This window comes from Lytechinus pictus, chromosome 3 (genome assembly GCF_037042905.1).
Source record: "Lytechinus pictus isolate F3 Inbred chromosome 3, Lp3.0, whole genome shotgun sequence".
Classification (NCBI taxonomy): Eukaryota; Metazoa; Echinodermata; class Echinoidea; order Temnopleuroida; family Toxopneustidae; genus Lytechinus; species Lytechinus pictus.
The window spans coordinates 50,341,171-50,364,153 of NC_087247.1; the positions used below are offsets into that span (position 1 = coordinate 50,341,171).

At 36.1% G+C, this 22,983-nt stretch overlaps 1 protein-coding gene across 2 annotated transcripts; it reads right to left on the reverse strand.

The window, feature by feature from the left end:
- Positions 1–698: 698 nt before the first annotated feature.
- Positions 699–20,224, reverse strand: LOC129257077 (isoamyl acetate-hydrolyzing esterase 1 homolog). 2 transcript variants are annotated; one of them, XM_054895315.2, is made up of 6 exons: positions 19,992–20,224; positions 11,529–11,581; positions 8,894–9,092; positions 7,066–7,174; positions 3,659–3,777; positions 699–3,132 (listed from the first exon to the last, which is right to left on the reverse strand). In XM_054895315.2, exons 1-6 carry the CDS (start codon positions 20,037–20,039, stop codon positions 2,956–2,958), a joined length of 705 nt encoding a protein of 234 aa, XP_054751290.2. In that variant the 5' UTR covers positions 20,040–20,224; the 3' UTR covers positions 699–2,955. The 2 variants fall into 2 exon arrangements, with proteins under 2 accessions (XP_054751290.2, XP_054751291.1); XM_054895316.2 differs by lacking the exon at positions 8,894–9,092 and adding an exon at positions 8,315–8,513 and having other exon boundaries at positions 19,992–20,208.
- Between the last annotated feature and the right edge of the window lie 2,759 nt (positions 20,225–22,983).

Consider the following 22,983-nt stretch of genomic DNA (forward strand, 5'->3'; position numbering starts at 1 on the left):
TGCTTAAAATATGCACCCTTTTCATGATTTATATATATGTGCATACAGTATACATACAGTCATGGACCTATCCACGGAGGATTATGTATTGTTACTGGGGGTGCTGTGACAATGCTCAGCACCCCCAGTAACAAACTAATCCTCAGTGGATAGGTCCCTGCATACATATAGTTAATAAAGCTATTAAACTATTCCCTTCCCCAATTTTTTCACTTTCTTCAATTTTAATTGTTTTCTTCCTTTTTCTTTATCCCTTCCTTCTTTTTCGTTTCCCCCGTATGCTCCACCCCCTTCATTTAAAATAGCTACTTTCCCTCCCTCCCTCCTTCCTTCTTTCCTTCCTTCCTTTTATTTGGAACTAATTTTGCCTTTGAGTTTGAGTTGAGTTTACTCCAAAAGAAAGGCTTGCAACCATCCAAAATGGTTATACATATTAGTATTCTTTCATTTAATTTGAACCTCAAATAAAAAGATCCTTTTCGTTCACATTTTCAGAAAAAGAGCAAATTGCTATATTTTCCTAAATCGGATGTGGACCAGTCGTAAAGTGTTTGTTGGCCTGTAGTAGTTATCTGTACAATTTTATTGTCTTCCCAGTGCAAGTAATATATTTTCCTTTAAAATATAATAACTCATAAAACATGCAACACAGGTAAAAATAAATGAAAACAGAAAGGTTGTGGACCAGTCGTAAAGTGTTCGTTGGCCTTTAGTATCTGTACAATTTTATTGTCTTCCCAGTGCAAGTAATATATTTTCCTTTAAAATATAATTACTCATAAAACATGCAACACAGGTAAAAAAATGAAAACACAAAGGTGATTTGGTATCATTAAATATCTATTTTGAAAAAAGACTACAAAAATATAAACTCTTCAATATCTTATTCTCAATAAAATATCATCACAGCTAAAAGCTTCTGAATAATAAGACAATACATCTCAAGATTTTTTTAGTTAAAACCTTAGAATTATTAATAACAAAGAAAATATTCCTCAAAAAACATTTCAAGTTTTTATGATCAACCTATATATCTTTTTTATTCAATTATTTATTCTTTCTATTGTCATTTTTAAGAATAATTCATTCATTTATATGTAATTTTTTATTTTACTCAAACAGCAAAAATGGAATTCATTAGGCTCCATGCTGGACTGCATACCAATATATCATTGATGTTAAAGGAACATGTGCTTTTCTCTGTACACAAATTTGAAGTTGCACTGAAATACAACAAGTGGAGCGCCTCTGGCAGTCTCATCTGCATTACGCAATTCAAAATAGCAGCTGTGCTGACTTTGAAAACTGCTATGAAATAATTATTCACAAAAACACCATTCATATAATGATACAATACTACGTTCATTGACCCTAAATGACATTTGACCTTGATCATGAGACCTAAGACTTGTTAGTGATACTTGATTACCCCTATGTCCACATTTCATAAACTATATCCATAAACTTTGAAAGTTATGACAGCAATTTAACAATTACCTCTAAACTTATATGACCTTTGACTTTGGTCATGTGACCTGAAACTCGAACGATACTTGATTACTCTTATGTCCAAGTTTTATGAGCTAGACCAATACACTTTCAGAGTTATGATGGTAATTCAACAAATACACCCAACATGGCCAAAGTTCCTCAGAGTTATGATGGTAATTCAACAAATACCCCCAACATGGCCAAACTTCATTGACCTTAAATGGCATTTGACCTTGGTCATGTGACCTAAAACTCGCACAGGATGTTCAGTGATACTTGATTACTCTTATGACCAAGTTTTATTAACTAGATCCATACACTTTCAGAGTTATGATGGCTATTCAACAAATACCCCCAACATGGCCAAAGTTCATTGACCTTAAATGACCTTTGACCTTGGTCATGTAACCTGAAACTCGTACAGGATGTTCAGTGATACTTGATTTACCTTATGTAAGTTTCATGAACTAGGTCCATATACTTTCTAAGTTATGCTGTTATTTCAAAAACTTAACCTTCGGTTTAGATTTGATGTTGAAGTCACTGCTGCCTACATGTATAGTCTCACTCTGCTATGCAGGTGAGAAAAAAACTAAATTACTTTTATGTTAAAATAGATGAAACTTACAGCTGCATACCTCTACTTTGCTAATCTTTATTTGCTGCTCACTTGGCATAGCTTTAATCTGTATATCTGCATTCAGATTGACATGTGTTGCCTCACAAAACAGTCATTATCAAATGTGAGGCAGAATAAGAAATCACAACAATATGGACTAGAGCTGAAGGTTCCATACATTTAGTCATTAAATATTTTCTCTTCTTTTTTTCTGTAAAAATTGACAAATTTGAATTCATATCAAAGCACAAATATTCATATCAACATCATTAATCAAATATAACAATTATGACATTACATAATATCAGTTCATTTCATCATAATTAAATTATCATGTCATGATTTTAGACATTTTCATTTTTTTTATTATTATTTTTTTTTTTGGGGGGGAGGGGGTTGTATCATATGTTAATTTAAAATGTGAGAGATTGGTCATGTCACTTAATGTCCAAATGCTATGCACAGAAATGATGCTGAGCTTTGTTTATGCACGTCTGAAACAGGATATCAGCACCATGAAATCATGCAGTATTCATTCTGAGCTGTACACTGTAACTTAAAAACATATGAACAAACAAACAAACAAACAAATAAAAGGCTAATTTCTCAAGTTAAGTGTGAGTAGTATATCTAACTAATTTATAAAAAGTATGCAGTACCTGAGTAGCATTTCAGTCATAAGAATGGCCTCAGGGGATTATCTATTGTAAGTGGGAGGATATTAAAGCATTGTCTCTCCTCCCAAACAACATATAATACACTGTGGCTCAACCCATGATTTCCTTAGATGACTACTAAGGGTAATCAAATGACATACACCGAGTTGGAACACTGAAAGGAAAACATCAACTCTGCTGGAAGCTCTTCTCTGGATTGGCATAGTCTATTTCACTCCAGTCAGGGAACTGCTGAGGAAGGGAGGATGTACATTCTTCTACAAAACCAGAGAGCTGCTTGTAAAGAAAGCCAGCTCCTTGAGATGAGAGATGAAGACCATCAGAAAGGAATCGTGGTCCCCAGTTCTACAAGAGTTCAATGAAACAAGAATATAAAAGTCTGAGAATGACATTCATAAATTATATCTCCCAAGGATTTGAATATAAACTTTATTAATGTAAAATTTACATCAACATGCCAATGCAACTTTTGAGTTGCATAATGATATGTTTATAGCATCTTTGCTCACTAGTATTTCAGATTTTGAAAGTGTGCTGCTTCATAGGAAATGATATCACATATGAGGCAACTTAAAGTAAATTTCACAAAATAGCCCAAATTTACTGTGCAATATATTTCAAGGGATTCCCCTTGACCAAAATTCCCAATAGAATGATCACCTCAGTGTTACCTTACCAATCATACAAGGTTTTAAACATATAATCATGTATGCATGATAGTTGCATTGTAATAAAAATGGGATGGACAAAAGGATACATAATTCAGGTACCTGCAGTGGGTGGAGGCATATTAAAGTTACACCCTTGCTGTTCTCCTTGTCAATTGGAAAGTACTTTAAGAATGATGAGAACTTATTATTACACATTTTACCTCTTCTGTCTGCATAGCTGACCATAAATCAATGACCTTCACTCTTAAGTCCTGAGCTAGAGTTACACAAGCTTTGGCATAAATTCCTGAGTTCTTAAGTGTCCTATTCAAGGCTGTACCTGTTGAAAAAAAATAATACAATTGACTTTCCATCAACAGACTTATAAATTTCTACCTATTCTTGAAAAAAAAAGTGAAAAGTGATGATTGAAGTTATTATTACTTTCATACCATTTTCAATGAACTCTTCCAAAAAGTTGTTTATCAATGTAGAGTTTTCAAGGAACACCATTTTCTTTCTTGGGCCCGTGTTTTGTCCTGAAAAGGACCAACGAAACTCAAGTTCTCTAGTTTGTAATCAACATGTTCCCTTACTTTAGAACTTTGGAAATTAGTGTAAAACACTTTGAAATCAAGTAAATTTGATCACTAATGCTATGGAGATCCTCCCAATGGCAATGCAACAAAGATGTGTAATGTCACATGTGAACAACTTTCCCTTGATGGTCTATAAAATACCCCCAAAATGTCTCTTTTTTATCTTTCTTTAACACAAACTCTTCACCCATTCTGTGAAAATCTGTATTACATGCCCCCCTATAGAAAGAATACATGATCTACGGATAGATATGATAAAAGAGGCATTTCAAGTGGGAAAAAAAATGAATGGAAAAGTTGTTCATATTTGACATCACACATCTTTGTCACATTGCCAATGGTAGGATCTACATTACAATAATGATCTAAACTTCAAATGCTCATAAGGGCGATTCCACACTAGAACTTCAAAAATATCATAAATTTCAACATGCATTCAATAAGTCATAAGTAGTGTAATATTTTACTATGATACCTAAATTTTATGAAAATAATGAGTTTTAACCAAAAGTGAAGTCAGATATAGTTTTTTTTTTGGAAGGAACAATGGAATTGTCAATTTTCAATAATTTTGCTGATTAAATAGTCAAGTACAAACACTGCCTGAAACAATTATTGGCAAAGCATGAGAAGATTGAAAATATTGCAGGTCAATGAATTAATGTATCATTGATGGTTCCAAATAATATCTACAACATTTTCATGATCCATAATAGGGGCAGCCCTGATTTTTTCGAACCTATTTTTGGCAATGTCCCGTACGACAAATGAAAGTGCAAAAGTTTTTCCTACAATTTTATTTTTGATGATGCAATTTCACAAAATCAGTTTCTCTATCTTTGACCCATGAGTGATCGATTTATCCCATAAAAATCTAATTACTGCCCTTCACTTTTCAATAATTGTCCTATTAATAGTTGTCCCGTATGACACACACTGTGTCGTACGGGACACGTCCCGTACGACACACAATATATAATGCATTTAATTGCAGGATTTGGATTCAGAAACTATAAATAGTAGACCTATTTTAATTCAAGTAATTGATTTGACATAAAGTGAACTGAAAAAGTACTTTTTTTTATCTCCATAGAACATGAAATAGGTGATTCTAACCATTTTAATATGATTTCATGTAGGCATATTCTTTTCTGAACCCCTCCAGCTAAACTGGTGATTTTCACTGGTCAGAGCAGATTAATTTCTTTGTCACTGAGCATGAGAAGAAAACCTTTATAATTAATTTACCCTAGCCTGGAAGATGACTTTATCTTGCATGCTAATGTGGAATTATTATAAGATGTAAAAAAAAATACATATCAGTCATCTATTTGGACTTCCCTTGATGATCACTTATTTTGTACATACAGTATTGAAACTCCTTTTTTCAAGTTGTAAAAAAAACCTGGAAAATAAGACAAACCATGTTGTTCACAAAAAATCTGGAAAAAAAGATAAACCATATGGTTTCATGAAATGCAGAAAGGTTTGAAAAAGTAGAACCGCATTTCTTTAGAAAAAAATACTTTGTGGAATTACTAGTGACAGTTGTGACATATATCATGTATAGGCCTATATACATTTTATATGAAAAATTACAACATTTTAGCCCCATAATTTACACAGTTTCATTCATTCATTGTTTAAATAGTGTATTGAAAATCATCAATTAATCCACTAAATATAACTTCACACAAAACCTCAAGTTTTTCAGCTCATAAAAATGCTGTGAACCCTTGTATATTTCCAATCATGAAAAACAATGATAACATTTCGCTCCCGATTGTATATATTGAGGTTACTTAATTATATTGTCCTGAATGACTACTTATTAAAAGACTTTTCATTAAAAAGGAAGAATTTAGCGGCAATGCTCCCCTTCTGATTGATAAAAAGTTCATTGTTTTATTCACTACTGCCGAGTACAACACGCAAGTGCATGTACAACACAGAAATGTCCCGTACGACACACAAGTGTCCCGTACGACACAGAAGTGTCCTGTACGACACACAAGTGTCCCGTACGACACATTATTTTGTTTATGATAATTGACAGAAATATTCAGCCAATAGCGGTTTCTAACATAATGAATGTCTTTAGTTTGATAGGATTATCATTATCATCAGCCAAATAAAGTGATTGAAGAAGTCAAAGAGACATGAAGTAAAAAAGTTTGGCTTCAATTTAGAGATGTCCCGTACAACACATTTTGAGTGTCCCGTACGCCACAATGTTCTCGAAAATTGCAATTTGCTTTATTTATTCATGAATGCTTATTTTGCTTTCTTTCATAGATGTGTTTGTTCTTGGGTAATAGAATATCAATTTGAGTTCAGTTTCTATGAAAATTATTTGTCCAACTCACAGACTTTAGAGTACAAACTTGAGGTTTCTAAAAAAGCCACTTTTCCTGCGTCCGTACGACACATTACTATTTTAAATCTGTATTATACAGGATGTGAATTCAAGTCATGTTAAGTCTTGGTTTTTCTAACACTCTGGTATTACTTCATGATCACCTTTAGTTACTGGAATATTTTTTGTTTTTCTTGTCAAAAAACTGTCAAATGTTCTCTAAATGTCCCGTACAACACGTATGGAATCACCCATAATTACTTTATAATTTATTCATTTTTTCTCAAACTTTCATTGATCTGTTTCTTTGATTTTCTGTTTTCATACACACTTTCTTTTGCAAAGGTTTCATTTTCCTTTTAAGAACTTTCTAAAACAAATTATATTGTATTGCAAACTTGATTTCAGTGGCTTAGAAAATTAGCTACATACTTGATATTGATAACAAGTTCAATAAATATCAATTGGTATTAAAAAGAATTATTTGTATACATTCCGCAAATATGAATCTATCTGATAACTTCAATTTTTCACAAGGAATAATGGGGAGGTGTCAAGGGGCCTTCAAAGTGTCAATGTTACCTAACACATGGTCTAGCATTCAAGAAGAATCTTCCCACTGAGTAAATATTACACAAACCCTGAGTCAAGAGAGGCAACTATAAATAAGTACCTTTTTCTTTACAGGCTTCGCCCCACAATGATTCATCTATTGGAGGAGGTGTGATCAGCAGTATTTTCTCCTTTCGGACACCGTTGCTCTCAAGATAGTTTACGATTGACTGAGGAAGATAATAAAGAAAAGTCTTAACATTTAAGGGAAATCTATTCAACCAAAGTAAACAATCTGAGTTCTCATAACTTATAAATAAATTGAAAGTCACTATTTCTCCAATTTTTTTTATCTACATACATGTGTAGAATATCAGTGGCACCCTGTTTACAGACTCAGATGATGCATTTGAATTGTTTATTACTGTGAGGAGGCCAGGACATCAACAAGACATCTGTCTTATACTATGTCAAAAGTTCAATACAACAAAAGTCTAAAAATATTGGCTTACAAAAGTGAGTTTTTAAGAATACAGTACATCTTTATTTACTATGTTTACTATATAGTAAATAAATAATAGTTTGGGGTTTGATATAATAGTGCATTTAATAGGTATTTTTAATCAAATATAATGACTTTCATGACCAACATTGCTATTTTTCCTCGCCTCATCTGGGAAAGTCATAGATCTCCCCAAGCATTCCTTGCCCCCAAATATGAGCAGAATCAAGCAAAGGAATATTTGTGATCCATTAAACAGTTTTAAATAAACCCCATCTTTTGTGACCATGTTGTAAGGATTTCCATCACATAGTCTATGTAATTACATGTACTGTCATGTTAGCTGTATTCTCCATTGTGTTTCCCATTGAAAAGTCAAGTCAGGCTGAATTCAAGTATTGGTCTGACTCGTAGATCAGCTAGATTAAAAGATCAGATATTTATAGTCATACTTTTTAAATTCTCTAAATTTGCAAGATCTGACAGTCTGTATTGAAACTTGATGATACACATGTATTGTAGTGCCATGGCAAACCTGGAAATAGTTTCATAAAGCTGTTTATAAAGTCATGGCTGATATATGAAGTCCCAAATATGAGATTAAGTTTTTCCTGTTGGAAAAAGTGTGACTGTTTTTTTTAATAACCATTAAAAAATAAAGAAAATAAACTAGCCCTGAAGAAGGGTTGTAACATTTGAAAAAGTTGATCAAAATCTGCATCATATTGAGCCAGTGAAATCCCTATGACCTGCCGTATAACAGTTGTATGTTATGTGTAACATCACAAATACATACCTTTATGAAACATTTTATAACATTTTAAATTCAAAACCTACAAAGCTACAATTAAGTGGCATTTAACCTAACCTTCATGTTGTCAGCATAATCCTGGACACCTACATACTGACATGGCCATACCTCTTGCAAGCAAGAATCATTAGCACCAAAAAATAAGGTCATCGCAACTGTATCTTTAAGAAGTTCAGGAGGTAAGGCAGCCTGCATTATCATGTGAGCCCAACGGGCATTGTACCCTGAAAACCCTCGGTTCACTACATCACATTTCCTGTGGAAATTTAAAACAAACTTTATTATTTGTTTCAGATAAAAATATAATGGACAACTTTTAATAAAAATAAATTCAAGATAATTGATGGGGACTAATAAAATATTTTTCAATGCATACTTATACATTGTATACAATGTAGCAATGATTCCCTGTTACTCCTAGCAAATCAAAAAAGTACAAGATAATGTAATATCACATTATTAGTACACTACAGTATCATGTATGTTGCATGCATGGGGAAGGGAAAATCAGAGCTTTGCATCTATGGGTGGGATGAAACATTGTCATGCACACCTGCAATTTGATCTTACATTCTGAGTATTTAAGTAATGTCCAGAATTATTGCTGACAACTTAACAGGTATCTTACAACTGTACCTTTATATAATTTGTATAGTCTCCCAGGGTCACATATTTATCTGGCTGCAGTTCGGGTAAACATGCATCATTTGCACCAAAGAATACAGTTACCATGGCAACATTTTGAAGCAATTCACTAGGAAGAATATACTGTATTCCAGCACAAGCCCATTTGCCATTGTAACCAGAAAATCCTCTACAAATGACATCACATTTTCTGGAAATAAAAATAAAATAACTGCAATGTAAAAAATAAAATAAATAAATAAAAAGATGGATTCTCATCAGCACACAGCCAACCTTTATGCCTTTGCATTATTATATAATGATCCTTTGACCTTGCCACTCACCCCCAACTTCAAATCTTATTTTCACTCACATGATCCAAGAATTCAATCCTTCAAAATTTTCTTTGACAGTAATTGTGAGAAAAAGATATTTTGTGATCTTTTGGATTTGATCCTAACCATTCAACCCAAAATCTTATTACATCTATTCTAACATAAACATAGCAGCAGTGCTGACTTTGAAAACGACTATAGAATAATCATTCACAAAAACACCATTTAGATAATAAAATAGTAAGTTCATTGACCCTTAATGACATTTGACCTTAATCGTGTGACTTAAGACTTGTGCAAGACGTTCAGTGATACTTGATTACCCTTATACTGTCCACATTTCATGAACTCGATCCATAAACTTTCAAAGTTATGATGGTAATTCAACAAATACCCCCAACATGGCCACAGTTCATTGACCTTGGTCATGTGACCTGAAACTCATGCAGGACGTTCAATGATACTTGATTACTCATACATCCAAGTTCAAGACTAGATCAATATACTTTCAAATGTATAACTTTTAGATTAAGATTTTGTTTTAATTCCCCAAACATATAATCTAAGTTCATTGATCCTAAATGACTTTTGACCTTGGTCATGTGACCTGAAACTCACAAAGGGTGTTCAGTGATACTTGATTACTCTTATGTCCAAGTTTCATGAACCAGATCCACAAACTGTCAAAGTTATGATGGAAATCAACAAATACCCCCAACATGACCAAATATCATTGACCCTAAATGACCTTTGACCTCGGTCATGTGACCTAAAACTCAGGCAGAATGTTAAGTAACACTTGATATCCCTTATGTATAAGTTTCATGAACCAAGCCCATATACTTTCTAAGTTATGATGTCATTTCCAAAACTTAACCTTTGGTTAAAGAGAAATGCCAGTATTTGCAGTAAACACTGATTTCATGAGAAAGTCTGTAAAACCAGGCTTAATTGTCAGTATATCATCGAGGATCTAGATCTGGTACAGTTACATAAACTGAACTTTGTGAAATCTTGAAATCTACGCTGAAAAATGTTCACACTGAAGATCACCAACACAGATAAGCGCATGTGGGACAGTGTATTATTATTGCTGGAATAAAGACCCGACGGAAGTGACAGAATCCGCGCTTATTTTGCTTATTTCTCAGCAATTACACAATTTCTTCCAGAATCCTTTGGCACATATTTTTAATTCATACAAACAGACACTTGGGTGGTCATTATATTAGATTCTGTAAAAAGTCATTTTGAGATCGTTACCAAAACTGGAATTTATCTTTAAGGTTTGGTGTTGACGCCGCCACCGCCGCGGTCGGAAAAGCGGCACTTATAGTCTCACTTTGCTATGCAGGTCAGACAAACATGAGTAAGATGTATTGAGACAATAACAAAGTGTAAATGAAGGTTGTGGCTGTAAGAGTTCTAAATGTGATGCTGATGGAAATGGAGATGAAGGTGGTAGTAATTACAAATAGCAATGATGAAGATTTTCAATGATGATAATGATGATGTGACGATGATGGTGATAACATTGAGGATGATAGGGATGATGGTGAGGATGACAATAGGCTTGAAGGTGATGATCACTGATGGGGGTGACTTTGATAATGGTGGTGATGGTGATCATGGCAGTGATGATGATTTTAATGGTGGAGATAATGACATGTGATGATGAATATGGTCATGATGTCAATGATGGTGCTCATAAAGTGATAATGGTGATGATGGCGGCATAAGTGATAGTAGGCCTAAGGACAATATCAATGAAAGTGATGACTTAAGAGAAGAAGATGTCAATTGTGATGAAAATTTATGATTACATTGTGCGATTCGCACGTAATCATGATAGTCACGCACATAGTCACGATAGTAATAAGATCAATAATGCCACCATTATTTGAAAAGATGATTTATACATATTTCATCCATTAATTCTACTTAAAATAACACATAAATTGATAAAGTTCTATTTTTTCTGCTTGTTGCTCAGGTCTGAGCATTAATGAACTCACATTTTTTTCCAATTAGTCCAATATACCCATAGATGTACATGTAGCAGCAAGCATATATTTAAATACCTTTTAATCAAACATGCATCATTATTGGACCATTCTCAATGAACAACCATCATTATTGGACCAATTCTCAATGAACAAACTATGATAAACATAGTATACATGTAGTTCATGAATGAAATCTGCATGATTTGTTATTTCAAACCATGAATATGAGCCTAAAGCTTTACAGGTGGATTTTTTTCCTCATTCATTTGAATTCCATGAATTACTAAATTAATACCCAACACTTACCTCTGGACTTGATCAGCAATTGAAGCACCCCATCCTCCAACTTCAAAGGAGCGCTGTATGAAATAAAAATAACATACCCTCACTCAACTTTTGGTCTACATGTAGGTCAGGTCTTGTGGTTTACTATCTCAATCACATTCACAATCTTTTAGAATTTTTTTTTAATTTAATTTCGTTCTCAGAATCTCAGTAGAATTTGCCTGGATAAAATCCCCGGGGGGGGGGGGGCCACTTACATTGACGAGTGGATACCATGTGCGACCAAAAAAACACGTAAAAAGGATGTCTTTTTCAAGATAGGGCAAGTTACGTACGTAACGTAATAAGGGTGTCAAAAACACTAAAATAATGAAAAAAGGGTATCTATTTTCGATAGAAAAGCTACGTGTTTAGGGTCTAATTTGCGAGGGTATAAAAATCAAGACTAAAATGTCTTATAAAGGATGTACATTTTGCCCCAAGAGTCAACACTAATTAGAGTAGGCCTACGATTTGCGCGAGTGGGGCTGTACTAAACTCAATGGTGTAGGTAAAAGTAAAACCGACGTTCGTGGTCGACATAACAATTGAAAATAAAATATCGCTATACTTGTTAAGAGGTTCAATTCAGGGATTACTTGCCAATAATATCGCTTTGTTTCCAGTACTTGTTAAGGGTAGGGTTTCATACGCCAATACTTGTTAAGGGGTGCATTTTCAGAGTATGGAAAATACGTGTTTAGGGTGCTTTTTGAGACCTCATAGTCGCGCATGGTATCCACTCGTCAATGGAAGTGGCCCCCCCGGGGATAAAATGGAGTTAAAATCATGCACTATGCGACATTGCTCTAGTTACACCTTGTTTTTCGTGTTCTATTTAAAAAAAGGAAATTTATTGGATCTAGAAATGGGGGAGCTGCTATTGATAGCATATGACTTTAAGAAATAAAAGATCCAACACATAAATTTTCATCAAACCATCACCAATATTTTCTCTCTAATTTTTCTGCATTTATCGTTACAGCTATTAATTAGATTCTAAACCCTGCCTTATGATATGTAGTTTTTAAAACATGAATGATAAAGTATAACCAGATTGCACCATTTGTAATTGTTTAAAAATGTAAGCTCCCAACTTATATAGGAGGAACACCCCCTCCCTGCTCCTACGCCAGGGCTCTCAATGCAGATTACCAGCGAGACTCATCCCAGTCTGCAAGCACAGACTCATATTTGACACTCTGACCAATGACAGGTATAGAGTGAAGACTAGACTCCAAAGACTCTGTCTGTGTAGAGCAATCCACAGTACATAGTGAATCTAGTCTCACTAGTTCAGACTCTGCATTGTGCACTATGCAAATTATGAAAACCAGGGGTCTGTGCCTGCAGACTACTCATCCAACCCCACGTGTTGGATTATACATTTTTCCCCCACTCAATCTTTTCTTCATCCTAACTCCCAAGTTTGTTTTAATAAATGCAGAAAAAAATACAGAAAAACTGCATTCATCAGATTTGATAAAATATCCATCAAAAACAAGAATTATGGAATTTTTAAAATATGGGGCATCCCCAAAAGCCCAATGCATCATGTAATATAAATTCATGATAAACACAAATATTTTCAGGGGCTTTGAAATGATTAGACCAAAATCTTCACCAATATATCCAATAAACATGTAATGTCCAAATCATGAATAAAATCCCTTTTAATTTGTTAAGAAAATGACAATTTTTGGAGCTGCCTGTATTTGACATCACACAGTCTAAATAAATAAAAAACTCCATCAAATTATTCTTTCTTTGTCATTTTGACTTTTTTCGAAAGATTTTCACATTCAACCAATAACTTCAGCCTTCACAAATATTTTTTTTTCTAAACTCACTCATTCAATAAACAAGGTAATATGATAAAACATTTTTCTCTGTTACTACTCCCTGTGTGGTGAAATATGGTTGGCAATGTTTGGCTTATTTTGTCTTGTTCTCGAGGACAAATGCTTGATTTTTTTACACTGTCAGTTTTTATTACAACTATTCATCATATAACTTGGCTCTCATGTAATTTGAATTCTTTTATTTTTTCTTAATAAAAAATAGCGATTGTTGAATTACTTTTTTCTTGCAATTTTACTTTCCACCAATACAAAATATGCCCAAAATTTGAGTTTTGAGTGCTCTAGTGAATACAACAAGTGGAATGCCTTTTGCAGCCTCACCTGCATTACGCCATTCAATATAGCAGCAGTGCTGACTTTGCAAAACAACTATTGAATAGTTATACAAAAAACCCACAATTCATATGATAATGAAATACTAAGTTAATTGACCCTAAATTACCTTTGACCTTGGTCATGTGACATGAAACTTGCATAGGATATTTGCCGATACTTAATCACCCTTATAAAAAATGTCCAAGTCTCATGAACTAGGCCCATATACTTTTTAAGTTATGATGACGTTTCAAAAACTTAACCTCCAGTTAAGATTTGATTTTAAAAATTTTAAAAATTAATTTAAATGTCACTTCTGTAAACAAAAATACTAATTTCCACACAATTGCAAACTTGGGGATCATGTTTGTATTCACCATAGCGCTCAAAAACTTGAATTTTTGGCATATTTACTGTAGGCCCTCTATCGGTGGAAAATAAAATTTCAAGAAAATTGTCATTTTACATTCTCTAAAGTTAGATCTATTTTAATTTTGAAAAAATAAAGGAATTCAATTTACTTATTAAAGAGCAAAGTTATTATATGATTTTGTAATGGATACTGACAGTGTAAAAAAATCAAGCATTTGTCCCCAAGAACGAGAGATAAGTCAAACATTGCCAACTTGATTTCCCCACGCAGGGTGGAGTACTGATAAATCTGTTTCTTTTGAGTTTTTCAACATTTTCAGATTTTTTTTATCCTTCTCCTACACAAACGACAGTCATTGGGCTCATAATGGTGGAGCAAACAACTGCCGCTTATAACTACAGCATCTATGGAGAAAGGATGCGTTTTATTTGCACACTTCTCAATTACTCCTAAATTTTGCTTTTTGACAAGGGGAAAAGTAAGATAAGAAGTAATATAAAGATAATTTTATATCAAATACAATCAGCTTACCACCTCTCCAAAAAATATGCTGGAAAATAGCGAATTTGATGACAAATAGATCGGGTTCTTCTTTGATCGCCGTCAGCTACAATACAGCCAATCTGCTGGCACGTCCGTACACTCAGCTAGCTTATCGAGCGATCGAAGAACCTGGCCCATCCTGATCTGTTTGTCATCAAATTTCCCTATTTTCCGGCATATTTTTCGGAAAGGTGGTAAATTGCATTTGATATAAATTCATCTTTACTATTTCTTCCTTTTTTCCTGTCAAAAAGCAAAATTTAGGAGTAATCGAGGAGGGTGCAAATAAAACACATCCTTTCTCCATAGATGCTGTAGTTAAGCGGAAGTTGCTTAGATTATTGCTTGGTGATGTAAAATTTTACGAAGCAAGCAATAGTTTTCTGTTAAATTGAAATTGAGTAAAAAAAAATGTAGTCCCATCATGACTCCCATGATAGATCTAACTTAGACCTAGATTATATAGGCCTAGAATGTTCTGTATTCTCCTAAAGCCTGGCCTAAGACACTTATTAAGTTATTAGGCTAAAAATTTAGGGATAAGGAGATGCATAAGATTAAGAAAAATAATTTGTGGCTAATCATGTTCCCTTTTTGACAGGTAGAATCTATTTATGAAATTCCATATGAGTTTTGGTAGAAAAATTTTATCCAGATTTTAATTGGAGCCAGTATAATTTTTTTGAAAATGTCTACTTTTGCTTGGAACTGCCCCCAACGTTCTACCACGGGACTTAACTGCTATGCCAGTAGTATGCAACTTCAATTACTGTTTCACAGTACTGAAATATTCTCATTGGATATGTGTGCACATGAATCGCATACGCCGGTGTCATAGGCAATTTGGACCGGCCAGTCGATCGGGGCCGGAGGTACTAATAGACGGCTCTTTTACCCATCGATTAGTACCGGATTTTGTTGTGTGATGCGATCGTCATAGTCGATTTGTTCCGACCAGGCGATTTGTTCCGATACGCTGTTCATGCACCATTGCACCCCTACAGCAAGAATGTGATATTCTAGTCGTCCTTTTCAACCAATTGGCTCCTCCAAGTCAAACACACCCACAGAACAGACACAGTTGCTGATTTGAAAATCTCAAGTTATTTAGGGAGTCGTATGCATTTTTTAGCACTCGTCCAATTACATGTAATTAAACATCCGGGGACGGCTGCTTTGTGGAGTCATGAAGCCCTATTCACATTGCGTGCTCCCTTTGTGCGCCTGTGCTAAGCGCTATTCGGGGTGTGAACTTATATCCACCATGGCTGGTTTGTCTTGGTCTTCATAATCAAGCAAGAAATAGGATGAGATTGGCGACTATGGTGATGGGGCCGGGGGGGGGGGGGTAAACACTGCTGCATGCTCTTCGAACCCCCAAAGTAATCAAGTAGAAATCAAAATGAATGTATCAATACAAGAAAACTAAGTCCAACAATAAGCTAGGCTGCCTAAATGACACAGGGAACTCTCAGTGACACCTCATTGAGACACACTATGCGCTTTTTTTTTTTGGGGGGGGTGGTGGGGCACGGGACCCGGGTAGTCAAAAAAGGAGGAAATATATGAAAATAAAAGGGAGAGAAAAAAACGTAGGAAGAAGAGATCGCAAAAATGGGGAAAAGTATATAAGCTGCAAGGAAAGAAGGAAGAGGGAATAAGGGGGGGGGGGAAATGAAGGGGGAAAAGAGGGGGAGATGAAATAATAATAATAATAAAAGAGCGTGCATGGGCGCGCCACCAACTGACCTTAAGCTCGAGGGGGGGGGTGCTTTGGCGCGGATCCAGGGGGGGGGAGGGCACACCCGGCTAATGCCTCCCCCTTTTGAGAGCCAAAAAAAAGTCGAAAGTACCGTATATGTGCAAGTGCTAACCTTTTTAAAAAATTTTGCCTGTCAAATTTTTCTGGACAAAAGTGCCCCCCAGGAAATTCCTGGATCCGCACCTGGCTGGCATTTAATAACACACATGTAGGCCATATATATTTTATTTAGAAGTGAATGAATGACTCAAAATTGGTCGTATAGCTTCTCATTGGCGGCGGAAGCCAAAAAAATTAGGAGGGGATCTACCTGGAATTTATGGTTGGACACAGGAAAAATTTGACAAGCAAAAAAAAGAAAGGTGAACAAACAAAATTTTAGGGGGGACCATAACGATTTTAAACAATTTTAGGGCGGTCCATCAGAATTTAGGGGGGACGCAGGAACGAAATTGACAAGCAAAAAAAAACAAAAACAAAAAAAACTAATTTAGGGGGACAGGACCCTCGCCCCCCCCCCCCCCCCCACTTCCGTCGCCTATGTAGCTTCTTAATGTAAAAAAACAAATACCTGTATAACGTCGTTTGGGTAGACCCTACTCCAAAAGGAGACGTGGTACAGTGCGGTACCTGGCCGCGTCGTATCGTGTCAACTGTCCAAGCAGTGCAGCGCTGCACGTGCGCAAAAAAGGTACCGGTACCTAACGTACGAGGCTGAAATACCTCTTATCTAAGTTAGATGTACCAACATTTTTAATTTTAGACCGATGGGATGAAATTACATTAAAAATCACACCAATGTATATATTAAAACATTTCACCAAAGCAGATTTATAGAATATATTTACTACATTCTGACGAATACGGAACCAAACGGCGGCTCTCCCGTCGTTTCGGCAAAAATTTGAACCAGTCATTTGGATCCGGGGGGCCCGATCGACTAGTCGTTTTGTACTGGCGGTACTAATCAACTAGCCGTTTTGGACCGCCGCACAGTGGGCCAGGAGAGAGCAAAAGTGCGCCAAAAATGGTTTTTGGTCATGAAACAAATTTTGTTTTTTTCATGTTCTAAGCAAAGATAAGAACCTGTAGAATGCCTCCATACAATATTTCTCCATTAAATTGATTATTAGTTGCCCATTTTTATTCAATAGTACCGCAAAATGACTCTTTACGGCTACCGCATGTGTAAATGACACGTTTTAGATATTTCACTGTTTTAACAAAACGGATTGCTTAATTTATTTCTAATTCACTGTGCTCTTTGATGAATGATTGCTTTAAGTGATCAATGATTTTCAAGATAAAATGATAATCCATTCAGAGGCAAATTTGGACGAAACCATTTGACAATGGGGGGGTTTAGCAAAAAAATATTTCATGAGCATTTCTTTTACAAATTGCTGCCGATTGCTGCGCTGTAAATACCATGACGCTCTTTGTTATAGTTCATGCTTTACACTGATACCAAATTTAGCTGCATATACGCGCATTTTCTGGAGATATAACCAATTTTCCAACCACATGTTTGCCGTATTTATCACAAAAATCGTTCCAAGTGTCCCATTATGCGCGTGCCGAACGTTGCGGGTCACGTTAAACAAACTCCCCGTCGCGTGCTGGGAGAGAGAGAGAGAGGGGGGGTGTCTGGCTCAAGTGTAAGGCTCTTAATTGTGACGGGTGTCTGCCTTAAAAATATTTTCGTTAAACATACGTAAAGGCAAGCTTTAATTTCCAATTCCACTAACTATATAATAATACATGTAACACAACTTCATTTTGATGCCAAACTGTTCCATCCCGTGTTCCATGTCTGATATGCTTTCATCCTGAGAAGATTAATTCTTAAGGTAAGATTCCCGGGTAAGATTATATATTTGGTTTGTTGTTCATAAACCAAGTAGAGGCTACTGTATATCACTATAACACATATGACTAGGGATGTGATAGGTCTCACGCAGTTTTCTGACAAAATATGAAAATGTGTATAGGACAGAGATGGGATATACGTGGGCTCTATTACATGTATAAGTTGCATTATCATTATTAGTATTTATCCCCCCCCCAAAAAAAAAAAGGGTTTGTAACTTCACATACACGTATGAATTCGTTTATCTCTTGGTTCATTCTAAATTTGCTATAATTGTTAGTATCGATCAAGAAGGAAGTGTATATTATCATTTCAAGGATTGTTTGGTTTATGACTCTCATTGACTTTATGTGTATTCCACAGACTAATGGTAACACTAACAGGTGACATTGTGATTAGCAGCAAGTTTTTAAGAGTACAACAATCACAGCCTCTTCCTCCTGATGTTCAAAGTATGCTAAAAGATCCTCTCACCAAATACATGGTGAGATAGCAGTGAGAGGATCTGATTCGGAATAACTTTGTATACGCCATTTTTGGTGAAATAGGTAGGCCTTGTAGGGCCTTGTACTGATTAACCTGCAGATCGAGGACCCGGCCTCTATTATTTATCATTGGAATCATGATTTTAAAGATTTTACTGTCCACTTCTGGTATCGATCCATTTTAATTCATGTAGGTGTGGTTAATCATTGTACCCAGGGAATGAAAACACCCCTTTTCATTTTTTTTACAATTTCACTTTGAATTTTTACAATAAGCCAGTTCACGGTTAGCTCATGATCAACTTTTCTCTAATGACCTTTGTGATTTGTCATTAGGATAAGCACTATCATTTTCAAATGTAGATGTTGCGTAAGCTTTACCGGTAGAGTATTCAAATTCTAAGAACAAAAGGCATTGTATAGACCAGGTGACTAGAATAGTACATCAGGGATAAAGTTTGGAAATCTGTTTTATTGTCTGCCTTTGGCACATTTGACTATTGTTTAGGCTACTGTCAAATACCAGTGATTATGAAGGCTCTATTTATTACTCTTCAGCTTGGATGTGATAAATATTTTGAAAGGAATTCATGAATAATCATCAAATCACAAATGCCTATGTCAGTGAATTTGAAAGCCACCTTCATGGTTGTCTCCAATGACCTTTTTCTGCTCGTGCGTAGTTTACAACCGTGAACAGGCTTATTCCGGATTGATGGTAGGGCGCCCTCTTTAACTTAAGCAATACTCAAGTCACCAATTGAATTATTTGTACCCCGAGCACAGACTTTTCTTGTTTGTTTGCCTGTTTGTGTGTTAGCTGTTTGCTAATATTATTGCTGACATTTCTCTAAAACTAGTTCCTGAAAATTTGAAACTTATTGTAGAAAACTAGAATTAGAAACATGTAATTTCTTCTTAAATGTTAACAGCCAATCAGAAAACAGTATTTTAACGACATCATCAATATTTGAAAATATTTTTATTGAATTCTACGGGTGAAATTACCCCTAACTACCAAATTTAATCGTACAGATGTATGAATAATGGGTTTTGGCGCACTTCGGGTTCATTCTGGCCCACTGTGCGCCGGTACCCGGGCCAAAAATCCTATGACACCAATAGGCAATAACGAGCCCGAGTCAGTGCCTCTGTCTGAGAAAGCGAATTGACTCACTATACCGGTACCGGTAAGCACTGAAAACAGCTCCCGACCCGTCCCGGCATGAACTTACCTGTGTTATCGAATCACCAAATAAAACCACTTTTGGCCATGCACTCATGATGAGAATAAAATCGCATCAACCTCTATCGGTATTGGAAGTACTTTTCAACTGTTACTTTTCAGCTTATAAAAAGTTATAACTTATCTTGGATGTTCAACGTCAAATAGCGCTAGCAGACGAAATGGGATGCATGCAATGCGCATAGGAGAAGCTCCCACTGGCTCACACACATCGACCAAAACAAATTCGCCTTTTAGCTCAGGGTACGTGTGCTGACAGGGGCCGCCGCTGAAGCGGGGGGGGGGGAGGCTGGAGGGGGCTTCAGCCCCTCCCCCCCCCCCACTGTTTTCCAAAACCATGTACAAAACGTAACAAAGACCATATGACTGTGATTTTTTGCATGGTCAGCCCCCCCCCCCACTTTTGGCTCAGCACCCCCACTTTGAAAACCGTCCCGCGGCCCTTGACTGATACATTATGCTGCATGCATGCCAGGTCCAATTTAGCCGAACAAATTCGTCAACCCTCCATCCCCCCCAAAAAAAAAAACCAAATCTAAAAATCCCAATTATCCTTTCTTTGTATTTGGTAAATTTTACTTGCTTCCCTTCATTGGGGTCATTAATTGCCACATTATGAAGCCCATTTCAATTTTGGTCAAAAGTTGAAATTACAAAGGCTTCAACAAACTTTTTCACAATCAAAATATCTGAAAATCACTAAATTTAATTTGTTTTGGTAATCTTAGATGAATGGAGATCACTCCTTACAATAACGATGTCAATTAATGCAGTGGCGGATCCAGGGGGTGGCGCAGGGGGCGCGCCCCCCCCTAATATTTGAACAGCGCCAAAGGCGCCGCTCGAAAAAAAAATAAAAGAAAAGTAAAAGAAAGAAAAGGCGCTGCTTGAAAAAATAAAAATAAAGGAAAGAAAAGAAAAGGCGCAGCTTAAAGAAATCATACACTGATAATATTAGCAACAGTCAGGAAAGACTATCCCCCAGCAAAGCACAATCATATCATCTTCCTTATCTTTTCTTTTAACTACCCTTTTCCCAACAACTTCGCCGGTTAAAAATAATCAGCAGTGCGCTACCTGCATATAACTGGCGCCAATCAAGAATAATCAGCGCCACCTTAATCTAAATCGGCGCCGGACAAGAATAATATCAGCGCCATTTGGTTATAAATCGGCACTGCCAGAGTCTTAATCGGCGCCGATCAAGGATAATCTGCGCCACCTTAATCTAAATCGGCACCACATAACAATAATCGGCGCCATCTGGTTATAAATCGGCGCCGGTACAGAAAAATCGACGCTGCCTGAGTCTTAACCGGTGCCGATCAAGAATAATCGATCAGCTCCACCTAAATCTAAATCGGCGCCGGACAAGAATAATCAGCACCACCTGATTAAAAATCGGCGCCTCCTGGTTCTAAATAGGCGCCAGTCAATTATGAATTGCCGCTGCCTGAATCTTACGTGACGTCGGTAAAAATAATCAGCACTAGGCCTACTTGTTCTAAATCGGCGCCGGTCAAGAATAATCAGCGTCCCCTGGTTCCGATAAATAGGCGCCGGTAGAATAATGAAGAAGGGCCTATTGCCAACCAAATCTAGATCGGCGCCGGACAAGAATGATCAGCGGCACCTGGTTATACATTTTATTGTTGAATGGTCATAACAAAGCTTATCGCATGCCCTTACAGAGTGGACTGGGGCGGGGCAGTTGCCCACAGAATGACAGATGTCATGAAATCTTTAATTTATTTTAAAATCCCAGAATCATACAAAAGCGTAGAGCAAATCCTTTAATTTTGATCTTATTTTCCAATGCTTTAATAAAAAGAAGGTCAGTCACTTTTCTTCTTTACACATTCCACATTGTGCCACCTCTATGGCCTTTAGTTTAAGACAGCTGCTATATAGTGTTTTATGAAGATGATTCGATATTTTAGCCCAAAACTTTGCTAAAACCCATTGCTAGTACCGGGAGTGTATAATTACGCAACCAGTCGTATATTGAGATTGAGCTACACAACTCGTTCTTTATTTAAAATCGTGCTTAAATTATCCGCTTCTCAGATTGGAATATAAAAATTTTCAGCTCGCGCTTCGCGCTCGCATCATTTCTGTAGCAAAACCCCATACTTTTCATGATTAAATAGGTGAATAGAATGTCTCTTTTTCAGGACTAAACGTCAAAAGAACTCCCGCTTCGATTTGCAATAATCTTTTGCTAGATATAATCTTGTTCTTTATTACAACGTCCATTAAACTGTCATTTTTCTTCAGATCGAAATATCAAAATTTTAAGCTCGCGCTTCGCGCTCGCATCTATTGTTTTTTTTTAGATACCCATCTTAATCATTAGTACCCAAAATGCATAGAATATCAAGCTTTCTGCTCAGAATATAAAGAAATTTCAGCTCGGCACTCGCATTATCTGTGTAGTGAGATTATGGATCCTCCTCATGCATGAGTTACTACAAACAGTCCTAAACAGGCACCTTTTTCCTGTTTTCAGGTCAGTATACTAAAAAATTTCAGCTCGCGCTTCGCGCTCGCATTAATTTGTTGGTGACTGAGATATGTGTTTCTATCTCATGAGTCATATAAATATATATAAAGGACGACGGCCCTTTGCACAACGTGTATTGCAGCGCGTCATGTTCTACGTATATAGGCGTAAATAAATCAAGCATAACGCTAGACGTAGCTTCCAAGTATCTCTTTTATTGCGAGCTTTCGGCCAGTGGGGCCTTCATCAGGCCAGCATTGAAATTAACTTTGGTTTCTGTTCATCTGGAGGAGTAGTAGTCTTGTGTATGTAATACTATAGTTCCAGTCAGTGGCGTACCGTGGGTCACGGCATTGGGGGGGCACCCGAAAATTTTTTGAGTCACTTACTGATGCGAGCGCGAAGCGCGAGCTGAAAATTTTTTATATTCAGACCTAAAAAAGGACATTATAAGCAAATTTTTTTGTAATCATGATAC